This window comes from Alligator mississippiensis, chromosome 7 (genome assembly GCF_030867095.1).
Source record: "Alligator mississippiensis isolate rAllMis1 chromosome 7, rAllMis1, whole genome shotgun sequence".
NCBI classification, from domain to species: Eukaryota; Metazoa; Chordata; order Crocodylia; family Alligatoridae; genus Alligator; species Alligator mississippiensis.
Window position 1 is genome coordinate 28,340,246 of NC_081830.1, and position 23,409 is coordinate 28,363,654.

General features: G+C 47.4%; 1 protein-coding gene across 1 annotated transcript; it reads left to right on the top strand.

Annotated features, from left to right (window-relative positions):
- Positions 1–200: 200 nt before the first annotated feature.
- On the top strand, positions 201–23,409 carry LOC102575921 (olfactory receptor 5AR1-like). Its single transcript, XM_006271168.2, has 3 exons — positions 201–800; positions 1,972–1,978; positions 22,475–23,409. Exons 1-3 carry the CDS (start codon positions 201–203, stop codon positions 23,407–23,409), a joined length of 1,542 nt encoding a protein of 513 aa, XP_006271230.2.

Below are 23,409 nucleotides of genomic sequence, written 5' to 3' on the forward strand. Positions count from 1 at the left end.
AAAATGTCTGGGCATGTTGTGCAAGACTGTGTGAATATGAGAAAGGAAATGGGGAATGTGAGCTGAATGGGCCAGTCTTTATTGAGAACCCAATTCCAGATACTTTAAGCATTGTGCAATCTGTCTCAACACTTGCTTTGTCTGTCATCCTTACATTGGTTTGTTTCTTTTTTTTTTTTTTCCTAGAGAAGAGATGAGCTATGGAGTCTCTGGGGGAGAAGAACCAAACAGCCGTGACAGAATTCATCCTGCTGGGATATGGGAGTGTTCCTGACACTCAGGTGCTGCCCTTTGTGGTGTTCCTTCTGATTTACATGGGAACTGTGCTAGAGAACACTGTCATGGTTCTCATCATTCGTATCAACCCTTGCCTTCACACCCCCATGTATTTCTTCCTTATGAACCTGTCTCTCTTAGACCTCTCTTACTCCTCAACCATTGCCCCCAAAGCCATGGCCACCTTCCTACGAGGCAGCAAAGCCATTTCCTACAATGGATGTGCTGCTCAGTTGTTCTTTTTTGCTCTCTTTGTCACCACAGAAGCCTTCATCCTGGCAGCAATGGCATACGATCGATACACAGCCATCTGTGACCCACTCCTCTATCCTGTCACCATGTCTAAAAGGGTCTGTGTTCAGCTTCTTGTGGGATCCTATATCTGTGGTGGCACAAATTATCTGGTGCAAACCAGCTTCACCTTTACACTTAGCTACTGTGGACCTAAAGAAATCAACCATTTCTTCTGTGATGGTCCCCCACTACTAAACCTGTCCTGCACCAATATGTACAGCAGCGAACTTGTGCTCTTCATTTTATCTGGCTTCATCACTGTGATCACCTCAGGAATCATTCTTATCTCCTATGCCTACATCATCTATGCCATTCTCAGGATTTGTTCAGCCAAGGGCAGGTCCAGGACCTTATCCACCTGCTCCTCCCACATGCTAGTTGTGACTTTATTTTTTGGAAAACTTTCCTTTATGTATACCCAGCCAGGTTCTCTGTCTTCCTCAAATCAGACCAAGGTTGTGTCTGTGTTTTACACCCTTGTCATCCCCACGTTGAATCCCTTCATCTACAGCCTCAGGAACAAGGATGTGAAAAATGCTTTGTGGAGGAACATAGGTAGGAAAATTACTTCAAAATAAGCCTCTTCTGTGAATACAGAGGTAAACTACACTTCAGCATGACCAAATGACAAGTAATTTATAATTATTTACATACATCTGTCCATCTATCTACATAATTTTCACTTGCAACCATCTCCACCTATATATTCACATCTATCTATGCATTTAGGCCTCTCCTAACTGTATAATATATCATTGTAAAAATGACTGTCTCATTACATTCAGTCACCTCATATTTTTCAATATTTTTTTCAAATGTTAACTTTTTTATATGTCTTAAGGATGTCTCTTGTTCCAAACTTCCTTGAGTATTAAGGAACATTTTCAATCTGACAAACATTTCACAGCTAAAATAGTCACAAGACAATGATGATCTAGATTCTGGAATCCAAATGTATTTTCCATTCCCTGCTTGTGTGCGTGCTTGTGTGCATGTTGGCCATCTCCTTTTCATAGCTGACCCCAGCTAAACACCCTGCTATTTCATAAATGTCTTAAGAAAAAATTAGCAAAAGCATTCCTCCTTGCAGGCAACTACAGTTTTAACACAGTGCCATAGGAGTCAATGGTACGTCAACTAAGAGCATTTGACCTCTTTAGCTAGTATGTTCAGGTTTCCCTGTGGGAATTAGTCAGTCAGGTCTCAATGGAAGCTACCTGCTCCTCGCAAATAAAAATTGTCCTGTGTTCAAGAATTAGTAACTGTAGAAAAACTGATCCCAGCGGCATAACCAGGCAACTGGCTGCCCAGGGCAGCTACTACACATTGGGGCTGGGGACACACATTACACATAAACCAGTTCAAGTGATCAAAAAGTGGTTTAAACCTGTAAAAGAACAGATGTTCAGTGTACATAAACCATTTTGAAAATGGCTAAAACCAGTTTGGGATAAACCCGGTTGAATGTAGATCAGACCTAACTAATTTGGCTCAAACCCATTTATGCAATGTCTGTCCCAGACCCCTTGCTGACTTAAGACAAACCAGACTCCCTCAGCATCCTGGGTGGGGCTCTCTGCTCCACAGCAGGTCTGGTCTCTCCCATCTGCTCCCTGGCCGCAGCTCCAGAGACTGCAGGCTTCTTCCCCCCTCACCGCAAATCCCTGCTAAGCAGAAAATCCCCACTTCCCTCTGCCTTGCTGAGGAGGTGTCTGTGTATTAGGTAGCCACATGCTGGCTATGGTCATGCTGAATCAACAGCTAGAATCAAAAGGCAGAATCAAGAAGTAGCTGGTAATATCCCTCTGTCGTTTTTTTAATTGGGTGAGAAACATTGTTATCGATTCCATGCTGGGTAAATCACAGCATCCTGCCAGAGCCTGGCCATGTCCCCCTCAGCTCAGTTCTGTGGAAGGAAGGGAAGCCTGCTCTAGGTCTCCCCCCGCCCACCCCTGCCAGCTTCTAGTCTGAGCCACTACAGTCATGTGCCTGTATTTCTGGGATGTCTGTCCAGTTACAAAACTGATTTAGTCTAGTCAGGTTAGACTAACCTGCAAAGATTGAATCAATTCAGACTCAGTCGTTTTTAATGTGTGTCCCTAACCTGGGACAAGAGGGACTTCTGGTTGCTGATGTATGTAGCATGGCTGAGTAACTGCAGTGGCAGCTGTTCTTTTCCCCACCTCCCTCCAAATCAGCACCTAGGGCTGCTCTTCACCTCCTCTGCTTTACTACTAGTAACTCAAGTGGGATGAATTTATCCTGCTGTTGGGGAAATAGAATTACATATGCTCCCGAAGTACCAAAACTTGCAGTTAGACAATACTGCCCATTTAGACACAAAAACTGCAAGACAATTTAGCCCTTTGTCCCTCAGGTCACCTACACCTCTTGCCACAGGAGAACAGAATGGCTATGTGCCAAGACCAGAGCTGTGCCCAGATTTTCAAGCTGTTGCACTGGCCGTTGGAGACTCTTTCTTTTTGTAATCATGCTCATAAATCCTTCCATTGAAACTCATTTTGATGGAAAACTAGTTCTCTGAGTAAGCACATCAACTCATGTCCAACCAGCTCAGTCTGTCATGCATGCTTTTGCAGGGTGGTGTTTGTTGCCCTCCAATAACCTCTTCACTGAACAAAGCATGTCAGTGTGCCACAGCTTCTGGTTCTTCAGAAAGGATTCCGTTTTAGATCCAAGGCTTGTGGTTTAATGTTAGCAGTGGCAGTTGGGAGGATTTGCAGCATTATATTCCTTGATGTTTCACCAGCCACTGGAATCATTTTACACTAGCTCTCACTGACTCTCTTCCTGGTTGAAGAGGAAAGCTTAATATCAGAAACTGTAAGGGTTCATCCATGAGCAGATCCAGGATCACTGCAACAGTGGTGGAGCCACACTCTTTGGCTATGACATATGCTCAGTGAAGAGAATCCTTTTCACCTGTGAGACACAGCCAAGTAGTGTGTTGCCATGGTTCCCTGCTGTGATCATTCCTTGCTGTGATCCTGGATGGCAGTGAGCTCTCAGAGCTCACCAGCACATCAGTGGAGATCTGCATGTGCTGTGAACTTCCCTGGGCAAGGGCCCCCTGGAGTCCCTGCTTTAAAACACCTCCACAGCCTAAATTCAGCAGGATGGAAAAAGAGGGGGTGAGCACCAGCTGCTTACAGCTCCTGAGCTCCATGAAAGCATGGGATGAACATCGCTGCCCCCGCCCCTCATTGCCTTCTTTCTTCTGCTGCCAAATCTGGTGAGGAGGGAAAGCAAGAGCAAACAGTATTGCTCCTGCATGCCACGTTTACTTGTGTACCTGGGACCACAGCACATTGAGTCCAGTAAGAGCAGCTCCAGATGGCAGGGACTCAAAGGGTAAGTTTTCCAGCCCGGGGTTACTCCAACCCAGCTCAACATGCTACAGAGTATCTGGCTGGGGCACAAGGGTACTTCAGTGTGGGGCTAACCAGCAGGCAGCCCTGAACTGAAGAACCATCATGCCCCAGCCAGCCCCATCAGTGTCTACAAATCCACTGCTGAGCAATAATGAATTCTGCTGCAGGATAGTACTTGTAAATACATATGTCAATATATGACAGAGTTAATTAGTTTACTGCAGCCTAATAGGGCCAGCTGTGTAGACACAAGAGACTTCACAGCAGAGCTAATTAAGTAGCCCTGCAGTAAACATCTCATGTAGATTCACCAACTGTGTGTTACTAGAGCAGCGGTTCCCAACCCAGGGTCATGACCCAAATGAGGGTCATGGGGGCAATGCCAAAAGCATCGCACACAAAAGATGAGCTGTACCATGTGCTGGGAGCTCCCCCTGCCGCCACTGCCACAGTCCACTCCCAGAAGCAGGTTGTGGGAACAAAAGGTTGGGAACCACTGCACTAGAGTGTATTGCATGCTGTCTCACAGAGGAAGTAATTGTCTTTAACATTTAGAGTGACACTGGACAGGATGAATGGCAAAGGAGCACATTTAAACTTTAGGGGGAAGCAGTTCTGGATGTTATTCCCCATTTTGAGGAATAGGTGATTTCTTTACCACTGATCTAGACACACCATGTATGTGTCCTAGATCTTGCTTCCAGAGGATCCAAGGAACAACAGGCCAGTCAGCCTCACCTCAGTCCCTGGACTAATCATGGCGCAGGGCCTCAAGAAATCCATTTTTAAACACTTGGAGGAGAAAAATGTGATTAGAAACACTCTGCATGGATTCACCAAGGGCAGATCATGCCTGATGAGGCTGATTGCCTTCTATGATGAGATAACTGGGTCTGGGGATGTGTGGAAAGCAGTGGATGTGGTATACCTGTAGCAAGAAACCCTTTTGTCTCCCCCCTCAACTCAAATGTGAAGCTCCACCATATTGTAAAAGCCCCTCTTTTAGTATTTGCCCCTTTTGCGGGATGCTTTCTCTTTTCTTCCTTCCTCTCTTTTTCTCTTATTATATCATTATTGTTTTTATATAAGGTGTACTTGTAGTAAAAATAGAGCTTGTAGATGCTTTTACAAATGTACTTTAAGTTTAAAAGTAAGTTGTACCATGTAACAATGTTAGTAAGAGCAGGAATCTCTGTATGGAGCAGGTCCCTGAATGAATCATGGTTGATTGTGTAACACAGTAGCTAGTCTGAATAAGCATGTTAATGAGTGGCAATTAACACCTACAAAATCAGAGACCAAGGAGACTAAATAATCAATAAAGAGCCAAGAATTCCTCAGCCACTTGCAGAGCTCTATTCATCACGGTAATCAATGGATTCCTGAGCATACACATATATGTGGACGTGACCCCTGGAGCTGACAGCTGCCATCCAGCAGCTACCTAGAGGGACATCCCTCGAGGTCAACGACCCCTGGATTGGGTAAGCCTGAGAATTGGGGAGTCACCAAAGTCTGCCACAGAGGGATAAAAGGCAGTGAAGAATGACCCCCAATAGGGCCCTCTTTGACCTGACTAGCACTCTGTCTGTCCAGCCAGAAGGACCAGACGGCAACCCCTTTCTGAAGCAACATTGCACTGAAAGAAGCCTCGACTGGCCATCGATGGCAGACCAGCGCTTGGGGATAGGTATATCTTGACACCAGTGCTTAGTGTTCAGAGCTACCTACTGTGAGTGTGTGCGTGCGTGAATGTGTGTGTTTTTGAGGGGATCAGCATCAAGGTTTATGGTCTGACTTTTGAAACCGTCCAATAAACTAGAATTTTATGAAGATCCTGTGAGTTGGTTCTTTGTAGCCAACATCATCTGGTGGAGAATGCAGGCGGGATTCTGAGATTATTGACGGATTGTGGTGATCGGTAATTGTGGAGACAGTATCTCCTGCTAGAACCCATGTCCGCAGAGGAGTGGGCATTTGGATATAGTCACCCAAGGGGGTGGGCTTTGGTTATACACCCAATCTGCAGGACAGGGGAGGACAGGACTCAGGATTCAGAAACAGATAGAACCCATGTCTGACCTGTGGGACAGGGGAGGGCCATGTCCGTGAGGGAGTGGGAATTGGTGAGGGAATTCCTGTGAAGAGTTGGGAGCATGAGGGCTCAAGGAAATGGACTCTCGGGAATTGTTTGTTTTGTTTCATTTTGTTTTTATTGTTTGGAAATAGTCCATGGGGAGCGGGAGGGCTCAGAATTGCTTGTTTGTTTGTTCTGTTGTTTGGGGGTAAGGCTTCACGTATGTTGAGCAAAGTGTCCCATTTAGGAAAAGGGCCCCTAAAGTGAGAGACCAAGAGGCTAGGTGGGAACCGAGGGAGGAAATTTCCCGCCTGCATAAGGAGATTCTGAAGGGTGGACCCAGCCCATGGATGGAGGATGTGTGCATCCCAGGCTTTTCCATAGGGGACATAGAGGACCAATTTGAAAAATTCTACCTTTGTGAGAGACCCTCAGCTCAAAGGCAACACAGTGCCTTGGTCTGGCTACTGTGGCATGCTGTAAAAACAGCAAATGAGGAAAAAGCTCAGAAAGCCTTTGAAATTGAGGGAAAGGAGGAGCAAATCCAAATTCTAAAAGATAAATGTGTCCAATTGGAAACCAGTAATCAGTCTCTAAAGGGGTTATCTCAGAATTTGGAAAATAGGAATGAGCAATTGAAAAAGATAAATCAAGACAATGGCCGACAGTTGGAATTATTGGACCAAGAAAAGGCTAGCCGAGAAGCCTTGCAAAAATTGGTAAAGACAATGGCTGAAGACCAAGTTGAGAAGGGAGCCAAAGTAAACCATGGCCCCTGTCTAAATTAGCTGCTTGAAAAAGGAGCTCCAGGAGCACAGCCTACAAGTAGCAGCTGTCGTCTGGGGAGACCAAGCCTGGAATCCAGACATCCCCTTAAATCAGGGAGAGATTTGGGGTGGGGAGATGTGGGAAGACCCAGAGGACACAGGGGAACCCTCCTCTAAAGACCCTAAGTCTGAAAAGGAGAGCACCCTTGTACCTGAGCTGAGCACAATCACGTGAACCTCAGTTACTCGGGATGCACAGGGCAACCCTAGGGAGACCACATGAGTGATGGCTCCCCTTAATGGAGCTGATCTAGCCACCCTGGGTAAATCCCTGGGACCTGCTAACATTAGGAATTGGGGACAGTGGTTGCAGAAATCCCTGAATGTAGTGGAGTGTGAAACCCTGAGTACCCACGAATGGCACCGACTAGTAAGGGCTTGTGCCACCCTGGAGGTTCAGGCAGCAATGAGCCCTGGGAGTGGCTTTGGGGTAGACACAATTCCCCAGAGCGTAATGGATTTGGGAATTAATCTAGGAAGGAAAATGTTTAAGGGACAATTTGGGGCAGGTCACCAGATCCCTGGGGAGCCTTTGAGGGACTATGTAATCCAGTGTGTCATGTTGAGGCTGTTATCAGGGTGCTGATACAACTGCCACAACAGGGCAGGCAACCAGACACATGATATAACAGATATAGATTATCCCTCCAGGATTTTGGAAGGAGGTGCAGCAGGCACTAAAGGGGAACCCAAAGAAAAGTGGAATGGGAAGCCCCTGGCCAAACGGCTTATCAGGATGGCAGAGCTGAGTGCAGCAGGAGCAGCACCTTCCCAGTCTAATAGAATTGCAGCCTCAGCACTGGTCCCTGAAGAGCACTGATGGGGCCCCCATGGCAGGACCCAAGAGCAAAGACCAAGCTCATGGGAAAACTTGGAGACCCTCAATCGGGATTCAGGAGGGAGACCCACAATACCCATTACGGTTGGAACCCAAGGGCATACCAGTGCTCTCCTGGATACTGGAGCTGCGTTAAATGTATTTGGAAGAAAATGGGACCTGAAGCAGTTTGAAACCAATCGAATCATACCACTGATGGCAAGGAAATTGCTCAAAGGATTGATTGGCAGGCAATTTGGCAATGGATCCAAATATATCCCTCCTCACTATACATTCAACATGTTAAAGGTCATCAAAAGCCTGACACCTGAGAAGCCAAAGTGAACCAATTAGCAGATGCCACAGCAAAGAAAGGGGCACAGGAGGATATCTCAGCAATACAAACCTGGTTCTCAAGCCACCAAAATTGGAAACTTCAGGAGGCGTATGCTGTTCATCATAGAACTAGGGAGGTTAGATGAGTGCCACCCCCAGATTGCAGAGAGGAAATTATTAGTGTCTGTCATAGTCTCAGACATGAAGCACCAGAAGCCACTACAGTCAGGGTACAGGAGATTGCAAAAGCAAAGGACATGGGGCTACATCTCCACAAGAAGATAGTGGACCCATGGCAATGAATCCAAATGCATTACATTGATAAGCTTCCCTGCACAGCCAGGAGAAACCAGTATCTGCTGGTGATCATAGATTCCTTCAGTGGATGGGTTGAGGCATTCCCCATGTGCACCCACACTGCTGAAGCAACAGCAAAAAAAGCTGTGGACAGAAGTAATATGCAGGTTTGGGGCCCCTAAAATTATTGACTCAGACTGAGGTCCCCATTTCACCGGAGTTGTTGTCAAACAGATGCTGCAAGCCTTAGGTATCAGGCAGAAGTGGCACATTCCTCACCACCCTCAACCTTCTGGGCAGGTAGAGTGGATGAACAGGACAATTAAGGAGTCATTAAGAAAGGTGGTAAATCAAGCAGGTACAGATTGGGATCTTAAACTTCCTTTGATCTTAGCTGCTCTCCGGAGTGGGAACCACTTGAGAACCAGCCTCCAGCCCTACCAGATTCTATTTGGCAAACGGATGGCTCTAATACCTACTAGGCTTATCCCATACCCAGACAGCCTGGCAATCCACAGCCCACAGAAATTATTGAATGGGTAAAAGAGCTCCCGTATCAGATTAATGAGGCTATTCAGCAAGCTTGGCTGTGGATAGATAAGCAGCTCAAACAGCTTCCCAGGCTATGGGAAACTGGACAGTTTGTCATGTATCGTAGACTCACCCCACAGGCACACGTCCTGGAGTCCAAATGGGTCGGACCCTTCAATATCATTAATTGATTGAGCCCAACTTTGGTCCAAATTGATAAAAGAGAATCTGGGAAATGGGTGCTTGTGTCACAACTGAAACTGTTCAAAGGGGCAGAATAAACCTAACCCTGAATGTAGCCTTGTCCTAATAGGATACTTCCCTTTATCATGAGAAAAGCGGTTCAAGAAGCAAAGGAGTAAAACCACTTTGACCTTTGAGGAACTGGATAAACAATCTCTTAACCCTGCCGGCCACCCTTCAGGGCTAGCAGGAAGGAACGGCTCTGTGCTGTTGGAAAATACGCATTGGATGAGCAGATCAGTGCTCTCCCCAGTGTTGAGGCAGGGAAAGGCCAGAGAAGTCCTTAACTTATGACGGCCACCCTCTTAGAGGTAGTCACCCCACTGGTCTCCAAAGACTTGAATTAAAGCAGGCACACACTTCTAACTAATTTACCTGAGACTTTTCCCCTAGCCTCCTGAGCCAATTCTGTTTTGTTTTGTTTTGTTTTGTTTTGTTTTGTTTTGTTCTAAGTGCTAAAGCTTTCAACATGGAGATCCTAGGTCTGTGGGGAATCCTTTCCATGTGGATCCTCCTGCTTACTGCCACCCTTCACTGTGATTCAAACAGTGAACTGACATTTCAAAACAAAGGTCTCAAATGCTGTCTGGAGGTGGCTAGCTGTGATGTCAGCCTGGAAGGCATCCAGGACATACAGTGGCTGACCTCTCAGCAGAAAGGCTGCAAACTTTGGGCAGCCCACTCCTGGCGGATTCAGAATGCAATAAATGAATTTAATCTGCATGATTCCTCCCACCTTGTCATTTTTCTCAAGGCTAGGTGCAGTACCCATGCAGAGTGTTCATGTAGGATTGAATCCTGGTAGGGAAATCCAGGATTACCAGGGTGGTAAGGTCTGGAGAACCGCCAGAATTCCCATTGCAGCAGAAGAAAGGGTAATGCCAGGGTGGATGCAGGATGGACTGACTGGGTGTACTGGGCACTCCCATGCTTTTAGACTGATCCGTTCACCCAGACTCACACCTGCCCCCATGGTGTCCACAACTATACCCTCTCCACCACCACCTCCCCCCTGTTCCTGTATAGACTGGAACCTTTCCAGTCCCCTGCCTACTGGGGAACACACCATCCAGGTGTGCTAGGGCAGCAAAACTACTAGTCCAGACGTCCCAGCACGAATAGCCATCAACTCTCCACAAGGACAGTTGGCTATCAACTTCACCCATCCAAAATCTGAACCCACAGACTTTACCCTCAATGCCATCAGCTGCCCTGAGGAATGTCCCCTATCCAGCTGTGGCACCCTAGTGTATGACTTCTTGTTATCCAGCTCTGGATTGTGGGAAGCTTCTACTTCCAAGGACTCCAATCCTAGCCACAGAAATCATGATACATGACAAAGCAGAAAGACATGAGATCAGACCTTTTGTAGTAAAGCAGGATATCAGTAAACCTTTATTGACTAATATGACACAACCCCTATGGAATGTCACTATCAATCTGCAATCCCACAGTATTACCCACTTGTATCCACAGTGAGCCAATTATGTCATCCCGCTAACTGCTGGATGGTAGGCATGGACTTAGCAGGTCACGTATGAGCCCTCCGACAGCTCTGAATCCAGTGGCCCATGATGTGAACGATAACTAGACACAGTACTGGGAGCAACTGGGACTGGCACCGGTGTTCTTAATACCATGAACACAGAGGTGCTCCAGAACAGACTGGTAACCGTGGGAAATCTGCTTCACTACTTGGACGGACCTACAAGGGACGTTTTTTAAACCTCTATTCAGTTAAGTGTCTCTATTGCCTCCCTTATGCAGTAGATGACTCAAGTAGCTTCCCAGGATTCCTACACCCTAACTGAAGCAATTGAGACCTAGGGCAAAATACCTCTCTTTCCCTCATGTGCACCCAGGCCCAGGTATGGTACTTAGACGCAATTAAGGGTATCGTGCTCCAAGGCCTGAAAGGACACATCCCCCTAGAACTACAAAATCTGTTAAGAAAGGAAACCAGGCAGTCTCCACAATTAACCCCTTATAACCAGCTAATACAATTCAGGTTTAATCCAAACTGGTGGTCCATCAATCTTATAATCATGGGGGTGGTTAGTGGCAAAATAAATCAAGTCTTCAACCAGGGAGGACTATACCTAGGTTGCTCAGGGCTGCAGGGGGGTGGTTAGGAAGGTCAAGGCAGAGATGGAACTGGGACTAGCTACCCGGATCAAGGACAACAAGTAATCCTTTTTTTAATACACAGTGGGCAAAAAGAAGGTACCGGGTAATGTGTGGCCTCTGCAAGACATGCTAGGAAATCTGGTTGTCACACCAGACAACAAGGCTAACCTATTTTATGATTTCTTTGCCTCCATTTTCCTGAGTAGGGACCAGATCAGCCCATCTGCTAGGACCCCCTCAGGCCCCGGGGGAGCCACACCCAGGCATAGGGTCAGTGAGGATCTAGTCAGGGAACTTCTGTAGGGACTGGACATATTTAAATCAGCTGGTCTGGTCCTGATGACCTACACCCCAGAGTGCTGAGGGAATTAGCAGAGGTAATTGCAGGATCCCTGGCATGGCTTTACGAGCACTCGTGGTGCTTTGGTGTGGTGCCAGAGGACTGGAAAAGGGCCAGTGTGGTTCCCATTTTTACAAAAGGGAGGAAGGAGGACCCAGGAAACTATAGGCTGGTTAGTCTTACCTCGATCCTGGGGAAGCTTTTTGAGAGAATTATCCTGGCGCGTGTCCATGAGAGACCAGCAGGGGAGGTTATGCTTAGGGGCAACCAACATGGGTTTATTAGAGGCAGGTCCTGTCAGACCAACCTGGTGGCCTTCTACAACCAGGTCACAAAATCCATAGACGCAGGTGTCGTAGTGGATGTAATCTTTCTGGACTTCAGGAAGGCCTTTGACACTGTCTCTCACCCTATTCTCATTAAAAAACTAGGGGACTGTGGCGTTGACACCTACACAGTCAAATGGGTTGCTAACTGGTTGGAGGGCTGTACCCAGAGAGTGGTGGTCGATGGGTTATTTTTGACCTGGAAGGATGTGGGGAGTGGTGTCCCCCAGGGCTCGGTCCTCAGACCCATGCTGTTCAACATCTTCATCAGTGACTTGGACGAGGGGGTGAAAAGCACCCTGTTCAAATTTGCTGATGACACTAAGATGTGGGGGGATGTGGGCACACTAGAAGGGAGGAATACACTGCAATTGGACTTAAACAGGTTACAGGGGTGGGCAGATGAGAACAGAGTGGGTTTCACGACTGACAAGTGCATGGTGCTGCACCTGGGGAGGAAGAACCAGCAGCATACCTACAGGCTGGGGAACTCCCTTCTTGTCAGTGCAGAGGCAGAAAAGGATCCTGGAATCATTATTGATGCCAAAATGAACAAGGGCCGTCAGTGTGGGATGTGGTCAGGAAGGCCAACCACACCTTGTCATGCATCCACAGATACATCTCAAGCAGGTCCAAGGAGGTGATCCTCCCCCTCTATGCGGCACTGGTCAGGCTGCACCTGGAGTACCAGTTCTGGGCACTGCACTTCAGGAGGGATGTGGACAACATGGAGAGGGTCCAGAGGAGGGTCACCTGCATGATCAAGTGTCAGCAGGGCAGGCCCTATGAGGAGAGGCTAAGGGACCTGAACCTGTTCAGCCTTCACAAGAGAACCCTGAGGGGGGATCTAGTGGCCTGTTACAAACTAGTCAGAGGGCCCCAGCATGTATTGGGGCAGTCCCTGTAGAAATAACGGTCACAAGCTGGCAGAGGGTAGATTCAGACTAGACATCAGGAGGCACTACTTCACAGTCAGGGCGGCTAGGATCTGGAACCAACTTCCAAGCAAAGTGGTGCTGGCTCCTACCCTGGGGGTCTTTAAGAGGAGGTTAGATGAACACCTCGCTGGGGTCATTTGACCCCACTACTTTTTCCCCCATGGCAGGGAGTCGAACTTGATGACCTGCTCAGGTCCCTTTCGACCCTACCAACTATGAAACTATGAAACTATAAGGAGTCTATCTGTGATAAGCCTGAAGAAGGTAAGATTCAGAATGGCAGCCAGCATGACTTCATCACAGGCAGGTCTTGTCTTAACCTCATCTCCTTCTATGACCAGGTAACTCACCACCTGGACATGAAAAAGCAGGCTGACATCGTATACCTTGACTTTGAAAAGTCTTTTGATCTAGTATCCCATGATGTCCTCATGAGAAAATTGGACGATCGTGGGCTTAACTCTGAGACAGTCAGGTGAGTGAGAAACTGGCTCCAGGATTGGACCCAGAGAGTCATAGTGAATGGATCTGTGTCATCCTGCCAAGAAGTGGGCAGCACTGTCCCACAGGGGTCAGTGCTTAGTCCAGTACTTTTCAACATCTTTATTAATGATTTGCATGAGGGAGTGAAGAGCTCACTGGCCAAATTCATGGATGACACAAAGTTATGGGGAAGCATAATCACACTTGAAGATAAGCTGCAGATACAGGCAGACCTAGACAGGCTAGCAAGTTGGGCAGATGGGAACCTGATGAAGTTCAATGTCCAGAAATGTAAAGTACTCCACCTCAGGACGAGCAAACTGCAACACACCTACAGGCCTGGCAGCACCAAACTTACTTCCACCTTGAATGAAAGGGACCTGGGAGTAATAATAGACCACAGTATGAATACAAGCCGGCAGTGCAATGTTGTAGCCAGTAGGGCAAAAAATACTCTGCTGTGCATCAATCGATGCATCTCCAGCAAAACCAAGAAGGAGATTCTTCTGCTGTACCCAACACTAGTGAGACTGCAGCTGGAGTACTGCATCCAGTTCTGGGCACCACACTTTAACAAGGACGTGGACAAGCTCGAGAGAGTCGAAACAAGATCCAGTGATATGATCAGAGTCTTACACGGCAAGCCATATGAGGAAAGGCTGAGGGATCTGGGACTCTTCAGCCTGAGGAAAAGAGACAGGACCTGGTAGCAGCTTACCACTACACTAGGGGAGTACATCAAGGGTTCAGTGAGCAACTTCACCAGGGCACCAGATAGGAAAACCAGGAGTAATGGCCACAAACTCCTGGAAGATCGATTTAGGCTCAATATTAGGAAAAACTTCTTCACAGTCAAGCTGCCCAGACTGTAGAATAAGCTCCCTCCAGAGGTGGTGCAATCACCAACCCCGGAAAACTTCAAAATGAGACTAGACAGTCACCTTGCTGGCATCACCTGACCCCCAGTTATCTTTCCTGCTTGATGCAGGAGGTTGGACCTGATGATCTTCTGAGGTCCCTTCTGGCCTTACAATCTATGAATCTATGAATGGTTCCATGTCTAGTTGGCATCCGGTATCAAGTGGAGTGCCCCAGGGTTTGGTCCTGGTGGGAGGGCAGTTTTGTTCATTAACAATTTTAGAGTTGGGATGGATTGCACACTAAGCAAGGTCATGGATGACATCAAGCTGCAGGGTGTAGTAGGCATGTAGGACTGTAGGGCAAGGATTCAGTGACCTAGATCAATTGGAGGCCTGGGCCACAAGAAATCGTATGAGGTTCAAAAAAGACAAGTAAAACATCCTGCATTTAGGATGGAAGCATCCCATGTACTGGTACAGGATGGGGGCTAACTGGCTGGGTAGAAGCTCTGCAGAAAAGGACTGCGGGGTTCCAGTAGACAATAAGATTGATATGAATCAACAGCATGTCCTTGTTGCCATGAAGGCTAAGAACACATAGGTAGTCCTCAGACTCACGATGCAATTGGTTCCTGACAACCAGATCTTAAGTCAAAATGTCATAACTCAGAGCCAATTTTCCCATAGGAACAGTGTTACAAATGAGGGATCGGTCCCTTTATGATGGTTGATACGGCGTGCAGCTGGTAAGTGGAGGAAGGGGAGGGCAAAGGGAAGGGGCATGGGGAGGGGCAGGCAAATCAATGCCCCCCCATGCTGAGGGAGCAACTGGGGCTGGGGCTGAGGTTTGGGCAAGCGCTGCCCAGCTGGGGCCGGGCAGCCATGGGGAGGGTGGGTGGTGGCTCCGACCACTGCACACTGGTCTTCTGGTGGCTCAACTAGTGGTTTCCACCACTTGTCCAGGTAGGCATGGGGGGGGGTGCCCCTGGTTCTGCATGGGGTGGGGCAGGCGGGGCAGAGGCTGCACAGGGCTGTGCTCCAAGCAGGCAGTGGGGACTACAGCAAATTTTCAGGTGGCTGCAGCTTCTCCACAGCTCTGTTCTGCTGCCCACCCCACACAAATCCAGGGGCACACACCCACCGCCCCGCATACCCTCAAAGCTGCAGCTCATCTAGAGGACATGGGGTGCGGGGGGCAGCTCCTGCTGCTGCAAGCTGCTTGTGCAGAGGCAGTGAAGCAGCTGTGCCGGGTGCCCATCCCGCCCCAGCTGGGCAAGTGGCAGGAGGGCATGGGCAGAGCAGGCAGCAGAGCAGAGTCTTGGAGAGGCTGCAGCCAACCAAAAATTGACCACAGACCCCATCACCCACCTGGAACACAGCCCAGTTGCCCCACCCTGCACAGATCCGGGGCCACAAGTTCCCCCATGCCCTCCCGGACCAGCAGTGGGAGCAGCGGCAGGAACTGCCAGTTCAGCTGCCAGACAAGCAGCACACAGTGGTGGGGGCCACTGCCCCCCCGCCCCCACTCCCTATGCCCACCCGGCCGCAGCTGGGCAATGCTTGCCCCAGCCCTGGGCCAAGCCCCAGCCCAGTCCCTCCCTCACTGTGGGGGGCACTGATCTGCCACCGCCACATCCGTCCCTTCCCCAACCCCTTCCAGAACTTACCAGCTACAAACAGTACTGACCATCGTAAAGACAAAGCCCACATCAAAACATTGAAAGGGGTGTCAATTTTTAAATGTTGTAAGTGGATGACGAACTACTGCACCAAGTACTAGCTTTTAGTCTCTCAATCTCTTTACTTTCCATAACAGTTAATTATTCAACATCTTTTTCACTGAACAAATGAAAACACATTTAACCTTTCCCTACATAAAATATTCACTGTAACACGTGATAACTTCCGATTACAGCACACAACTGCTGAAGCATCCAGCACAAACTGAGCAGGTTGGCAAATGGTGTCATGTGCTCAACTGGCACAAAATGAACTGGTTTCCAAGGAGTATATTGCTTAAGTAGCTCTTTCTGCCCTTTCTCAGGTTCAAAGTCTGACCAGCCAACCACCCAACCAATAAGAACAACTGGATTAATCTCCATTTCTTACCTTCCCAAGGGACCCATGTATAAAATTCACAAGCTATCCAGAAACACAGACCTAGCTCGGTTAGCCCACCATGGGCTTGTTTCTTGGGTTTACCCCTTTTGGCTACTTTCCTATTTTCCCATGCTTTCTCAGGTATAGACACTCATATCACATTGGCCTTGAGTGCATACTAATAGCCCGGAGGCATTTTGGCTCAGATCGTAATTCACAGATCAGTGTTTTCACTTTTTTTCCCTAGAGGGACCTTTAGTCTGGCCACAATTCATACTGACACTTCATGCTTTTCAGACTGAACGTTATTAATTACATGCTAACTTTAGCCTCTTTGAGCACCAGGGACAGCAACTTCAACAGCCAATTTGTGGAGTTTCATAGATTCATAGATTCATAGATTCATAGATGTTAGGGTCGGAAGGGACCTCAATAGATCATCGAGTCCGACCCCCTGCATAGGCAGGAAAGAGTGCTGGGTTTAGGTGACCCCAGCCAGTTGCCTATCTAACCTCCTCTTGAAGACCCCCAGGGTAGGGGAGAGCACCACCTCCCTTGGGAGCCCATTCCAGATTTTGGCCACTCTCACTGCAAAAAAGTTCCTCCTAATGTCTAGTCTAAATCTGCTCTCTGCTAGCTTATGACCATTATTTCTTGTGACCCCCAGGTGTGCCTTGGTGAGTAGAGCCTCACCAATTCCCTTCTGCACCCCCCCCATGATGAATTTATAGGCAGCCACAAGGTTGCCTCTCAACCTTTTCTTGCAGAGGCTGAAGAGGTCCAGGTCCCCTAGTCTCTCCTCGTAGGGCTTGGCCTACAAGCCCTTAAACATATGAGTGGCCTTTCTCTGGACCCTCTCTGGGTTATCCACATCCCTCTTCAAGTGTGGTGCCCAAAACTGCATGTGGTATTCCAACTGCGGTCTGACCAGCGCCCAGTAGAGGGGAAGTATTACCACCTTGGTTCTGTTTGTTGTGCATCTGCTGATGCATGATAAAGAGCAGTTAGCTTTTCTGATGACTTGGTCACACTGACGACTCATGCTCATCTTGGAGGCCACAAGGACTCCGAGATCCCTTTCTGCTTCCGTGCTACCGAGCAGGTCATTTCCTAGGCAGTAGGTGTGCTGGACATTTTTCCTTCCTAGCTGCAGCACTTTGTATTTTTCCTTGTTAAATCGCATTCTATTGTTTTCTGCCCATTTGTCCAACCTGTCCAGGTCTGCCTGTAGTTGTTCCCTACCCTTCAGCGTGTCCAGTTCTCCCCACAGTTTTGTATCATCTGCAAACTTGGACAGAATACACTTCACTCCCTCATCCAAGTCATTGAAGAGTATTGGTCCAAGGACCGAGCCCTGCGGGACCCCACTGCCCATGTCCTTCCAGTTCGATACCGACCCATCCACTACCACTCTCTGGGTATGAACCTCTACCCAATTTACCACCCACCGGACTGTGTAATCATCCAAATCACAGCCTCTTAACTTGTTCACCACTATGGGCTGGGATACCACATTGAAGGCCTTCCTAAAGTCTAAATAAACTATGTCAACCCCTACTCCTGTGTCTAGGTGTTTTGTAACCTGGTCATAAAAAGAGACTAGATTAGTCAGACATGATCTACCTGCTACAAACCCGTGCTGGTTTCCCCTCAGCATATTTTTTTCCTGCTGGGCTCTCACATATATGAGCCTTAATATTTCAAAGATTTTGCCAAGGATGGAGGTGAGACTGACTGCTCTAAAGTTGCCTGGATCCTCCTTTCTCCCCTTCTTGAAAATAGGGACCATATTGCCCCTTTTTCAGTTCTCTGGGACCTGGCCCGTGTGCCACAAGTGCTCAAATATTCTTGCCAGTGGCTGTGCAATGACATCAGCCAGTGCCTTCAGTACCCTCAGATGGAGCTCATCTGGGCCTGCTGACTTAAATGCATCCAGTCCTTCCAAGGGACTCTGCAACATCTCAGGGTCAACCCTTGGTAGTCTGGCACCCCTCACAATCCCTCACAATCTCTAGGTCCATATGCTTAAAATTCCAGGGTCTGTACTATCTATTCCTAAACCTTGGCCATTGCTATCTCCCTCTGACCTTCCTTTCAGGTTATGCCTACCAGTCATTATTTCCCCCCAGCTTTGAAAATGTTTTTCTAAAATTCAGAGAAGCTTACTACTCCCCCTAGATCAACTCCTGACCAGCCTAGACTGTGGGATTCCCTCCCTTTACCAGTATACGGAGTTAAAGACCATTTGCCTGGATGTTCAGCTGTGTCTGCTCACGCATTAGACATGGGCAACACTTCATCTTAGTTTGTCTTGGGTGCTCCAGAGATGTAAATGCAATTTTTGTCATCCTGGCTGATGAGTGATGACTGGGCAGGGAGGGTGCTGAGGGCTCTGGTAGGGGGCACCAAGGATAGAGTCAAGGATCTGCTTCTGGTCTCTTTCTTACCACACCCAGAAAGCCTCTCTCCTTCCTTTGCTGTCCAGCCCTGAGCTCTTCTCTCCCTACAAGTAGCCCACTCCCCATCTGGTTTTAACCCTCAGTTTAACCCTGGTTTTACTCCCTCAGATTCTCAGTCCAGAATCTCTCAGTTTTCTTTATCCCCTTCTTCACTGGCCCATGCTTTTGTCTCCTCTAGAGCCATCATCCTGGGGATGAGAGGTCCTGAGGACACAGAGGATTTACTGTCTTGGGGTGAGAGGTATCTGCTCTTCTGAAAAGTGGCCAAGATCTGTAGGCTGTCTCAGGACCTGCACAGTGACAGAATTGCCTGCTTATGAGCGAAGCCTTGAGGAGTTGGGGATTGGTGTTTTCCCCTGCAAAAGGGAGGAAAACAAGAGGTGAGGGCCTCTGCCAGCCAGAAAACAAGCAAAGAAGGAACATGGCTGTGAACAGATCTGGTTCATCTACTTCTAGGACACGCTGAAGAATGGCCCAGAGCCCACTCCAACACAATGCTGTTCTAGCCTGGCACATACACTGTGCTCCCCACATCCTTCTCAGGTCCATGTCCCAGAGAGCTCACAGCCTCAGGATCAGGCCACGCCAGAAACACAGGCAGGTAGGCACAGAGAGAAAGAGTGGAGAAAAGGGAATAATATCACCATGGGGACCTTAATGCCAGCTTTATCTGATTGCTGTGAATGGATAACAATTTTCATTGCATTAAGCCAGGGGATTCTGTCTAGTGCCTCCCTCAGTCTCTCCTGGACAGGTCCACAGAGCTGGGACTGAAAACACATCTCTGTCTCCAGGGAGAAGCTCACTGCAGTCCTGAGTGATCTCAGAGCACCTTTCCTTCACAGACCTCAAGGCCTGTTGTGACAAACGGCCCTCCTCTTACACAACGCCTGCCTTTTAGCCAGATTTAATACCATTCCCTTCAATATAACAGCTGCAACTGTCCTAGTACTCAAGCCTGGCGGAAGAGAATTGTAGGACAGTAAAGATCCCAGGTCATTTAACAATATTAAGGCAAAATTACTACCCAAATCCTTGAATTAGATAGCATGGAAAGGTGCCAACCCATGGAAACAAGCACATCTGAGGTGGTTTCAAAAGGCTCCGAAAGTAACTCAGTGGAATGAAGCTGGGGTAAGTCTTGCTTTCAGGTACCTGTTGGCTGCGAAAGTGAAGGCATTGGGAAAATTTTCAGTGTGTCATTGACAGTGCTGTGGATGAGAAAAGGGTAACAAAACACGCAAGACTGCTCATTCAACTTCTCGTTTCAATACAAAGAGGCTTTGGTGGGTAGGTATGTGTTGACTCAACCTGTTTTTTGGGGGGGTTTTTGTATCATTCAATTTTGGTAATAGTGCTGGTCATCTTTTTTTTCAAGGAAAATTCCTGTTTTCATTGAAAAGCTAACATTTCACAGCCAAACATTTCATCATACTGAAAAAAAAAAAACTAGTCTTTTTACTAAATACCATGTTCTTAATTAAATTTTCTTTTGGTTCTGTTCAAGGTTTATGCATTTATTTAAGTAGGTATCTATTCCCAAAGCTGTGGAAAGCTATATGTGTAATATAGCAAAACCCCAGATTTTCTTTTTTTTATTTATTTTAAAATACATTCCCTCCCCTTTCCCAACAATTTCTGACTTTTTCTCTCCCTCTCTATTCCCTATAGAGAAGTATAAGTAAGCTAAGATGTAGGATAAGCTTTAACATTTTATTTTAGGTAGTAAGTTTTATTTTTCTCTCCCCTCTTTGCAAATAAGTTCCCTGCTATTTTGATATCGATACCCACTGTTTTATAAGTGGTAATGATTATGTTTGTCTTGCTTTTATATTGTGCGATTACTCTTTTAGGCCTATACATGCAAGTTAGCTTAAGTCATGTCAAGTTTCCATTTTGTATGTCAAGTCTCCATCTTGTGTCCTCTGCCTGGGCATCCCCCGTGTTGCAACTGTATGATTCATGTACCCCTCCCATGTAAATTTGTTCCTGGATGAACGGGAGTGATTGGGAATGATTGAAATACAATGGTAGCAGGCCTCTACTGAACAACCAGGTCATCACCACACAATAATTCATCCAGGAACCACGGACCTCACCCAGGAACAGAGACAAGAACCCAGCGTTTGAAAGACAAAAAACCCTGCAGAACCAGCAACTCTACCATTGTACCCCACCATTACAGACACCCAAAACTGCACATCCCTGCACGGAGCACACATGCTCAGTACGCCAGGGGCTGACCTTTGCCTGGGCATGCCTCCTGTCACTAGAGTCACACAAGGTCTGCCTTGCCCCTATAAAAAGGGGCAGTGAAGACAGACCCAGTGGGATGCCCTCTCCATCTGGACCAGCACCGTGCCGCACCACCTATCCACCCAGAGGTCCTGCTGGCGACCCCCCTCTGGACAACACCTACTGGTCAAGGACCCCTTTTCAGCCTGGATGGGTAGCTATCACACCCCACCCCCTCTTCAACCAAGGACTTGGACTCTGCTTCTCTTCCCTACCTGGACTCCAGCCCTTCCACTGAGTCTCTTTCTCCTGCTGCCATTGTGTGTATGTGTGTGTGTGTGTGTGTGTGTGTGTGTATGTGTAAGCCAATAACTTCATGGGGCTCTGTAGTGTCTTGTCTGTGTAATAGAACTATTATTTGGACCCCTAAGTTGGGTTTTGCTTTACTATGGTTTGGCCTTGCTCCAATCTCAGCTCCTCGCCCCTCTAACTTCTGTCTCATTTCTCCCTCTCCTGCTTCTGGCTCACTGCCACCTCCAACACCTGTCCTGAGCTCCTCTCTGCCTCCAAATCCCCTATTTCTTTGCTAGTGTCTTATCCCCACTGCCTTTTCCTTTTCCCCTGAGCAACCAGGTTTCTGCCTCCGTTTCTTTCCTGGCTGTCTCCTCCTTGCCACCACTTATCTGCCCCACACCCCAACAATATCTCAGCTATCTGCCTCAGTTTCCAGTGCCAGTCAACCCTAAGTAAAGCCAAGCCTCAGTTCCTCAGCCAAATTCTCTGTAGTCTGCTGGTTCTGTTCATGGTTTTGGCAACTTTAACTCTCTCTCTCTCACCTGAACCTTCCCCCAAGTATCCCAGGTACCCCAAACACACACATACATAATGTACCATCCGAGTTAGGAACTAACCTGTGTGTATGTGTAGGTGGGTTGTATGTGTGTGAACTGGTGAGTGCATGTGTATTTATATGTGTGTGTGTGTGTGTGATTGTGTGCATAATATACGAATTAGTGATCTGTGTCTAACTTTTGGGGTGTATAGTGTATGTGCTTGAATTGGTGAAAGGTATGCATGTGCCTAGGCTGGTTTGGATGTGTATGTGCCTGAGCTGGTAGTGTGTGTGTGTATGTACCTAATTGATTTGTGTGTTTGTATATGTGCAATTGTGTCAAACCCTCCTGTCTAACAGCACAATATTGAGATCCTGAGAGTTGGCCTGACCCCACAGAGCAACAGTAAAATTATTTATTTCATCATAGACCCAATATTCTGTTAAAAAAAAATTGAAGGATTTCAAAAACAAAATGTCTAGACACATTGTGCAAGCCTCTGTGAATGTAAGAAAGGAAGCTGGGAAAGTGAGTTTAATGGGCCAGTCTTCATCAACAACCTAGTGCAAGACACTTTAAGCATTCTGCAATCTGTCTCACGGCTTGCTTTCTCCTTCATACTTATCCTGGTTTTTGTTTTTTTGTTTTCCCAGAGGAGAGATGAGCTATGGAGTCTACGGGAGAGGAGAGCTACACAGTGATGAAAGAATTCATCCTGATGGGATTTACAAGCGGAGCTGGGATTCAGGTGCTGCCCTTTGTGGTGTTCCTTGTGATTTACACAGCCACGGTGCTAGGGAACAGTATCATGGTTCTCATCATTCGAACTGACTCTCGCCTTCACATCCCCATGTATTTCTTCCTCATAAACCTCTCTCTCTTAGACCTCTGCTACTCCTCAACCATTGCCCCCAAAGCCATGGCCACCTTCCTACAAGGCAGCAAAACTATTTCTTATAATGGATGTGCTGCACAGTTCTTCTTTTTTATTCTCTTTGCCACCACAGAAGCCTTCATCCTGGCAGCAATGGCACATGATCGATACATAGCCATCAGCAACCCACTTCTTTATCCTGTCATCGTGTCCAAATGGGTTTGCATCCAACTCATCATGGGCTCCTATATCAGTGGTGTCACAACTTCTATAGTGCAAACCATTTTCACCTTTACACTGAGTTACTGCGGGCCTCAAGAGATCAACCATTTCTTCTGTGACGTTCCCGTCTTAATAAACCTGTCCTGCACCACTGATAAGCACATCAACGAACTGGTAACATTCCTCTTAGGTGGCCTCATCATAGGGATCACCTCAAGAATCACTCTCATCTCCTACGCCTACATCATCTATACTATTCTCAGGATTCGTTCTGCTAAGGGCAGGCTCAGGACCTTATCCACCTGCTCCTCCCACATGCTGGTTGTGACTTTATTTTTCGGGACTGTTTTCTTTATATATGCCCAGCCAGGTTCATTATATTCCCCACATCAGAGCAAGATTGTGTCTGTGTTTTATACCCTTGTCATCCCCATGTTGAATCCCTACATCTACAGCCTCAGGAACAAGGATGTAAAAGAAGCTTTGAGGAGAATCATAGGTAGGAAAATTACTTCAAAATAA

Bases quoted from the DNA above. Each gene is read 5' to 3' on its own strand.
- LOC102575921 (XM_006271168.2), top strand. From the start codon at position 201: ATGGAGTCTCTGGGGGAGAAGAACCAAACAGCCGTGACAGAATTCATC.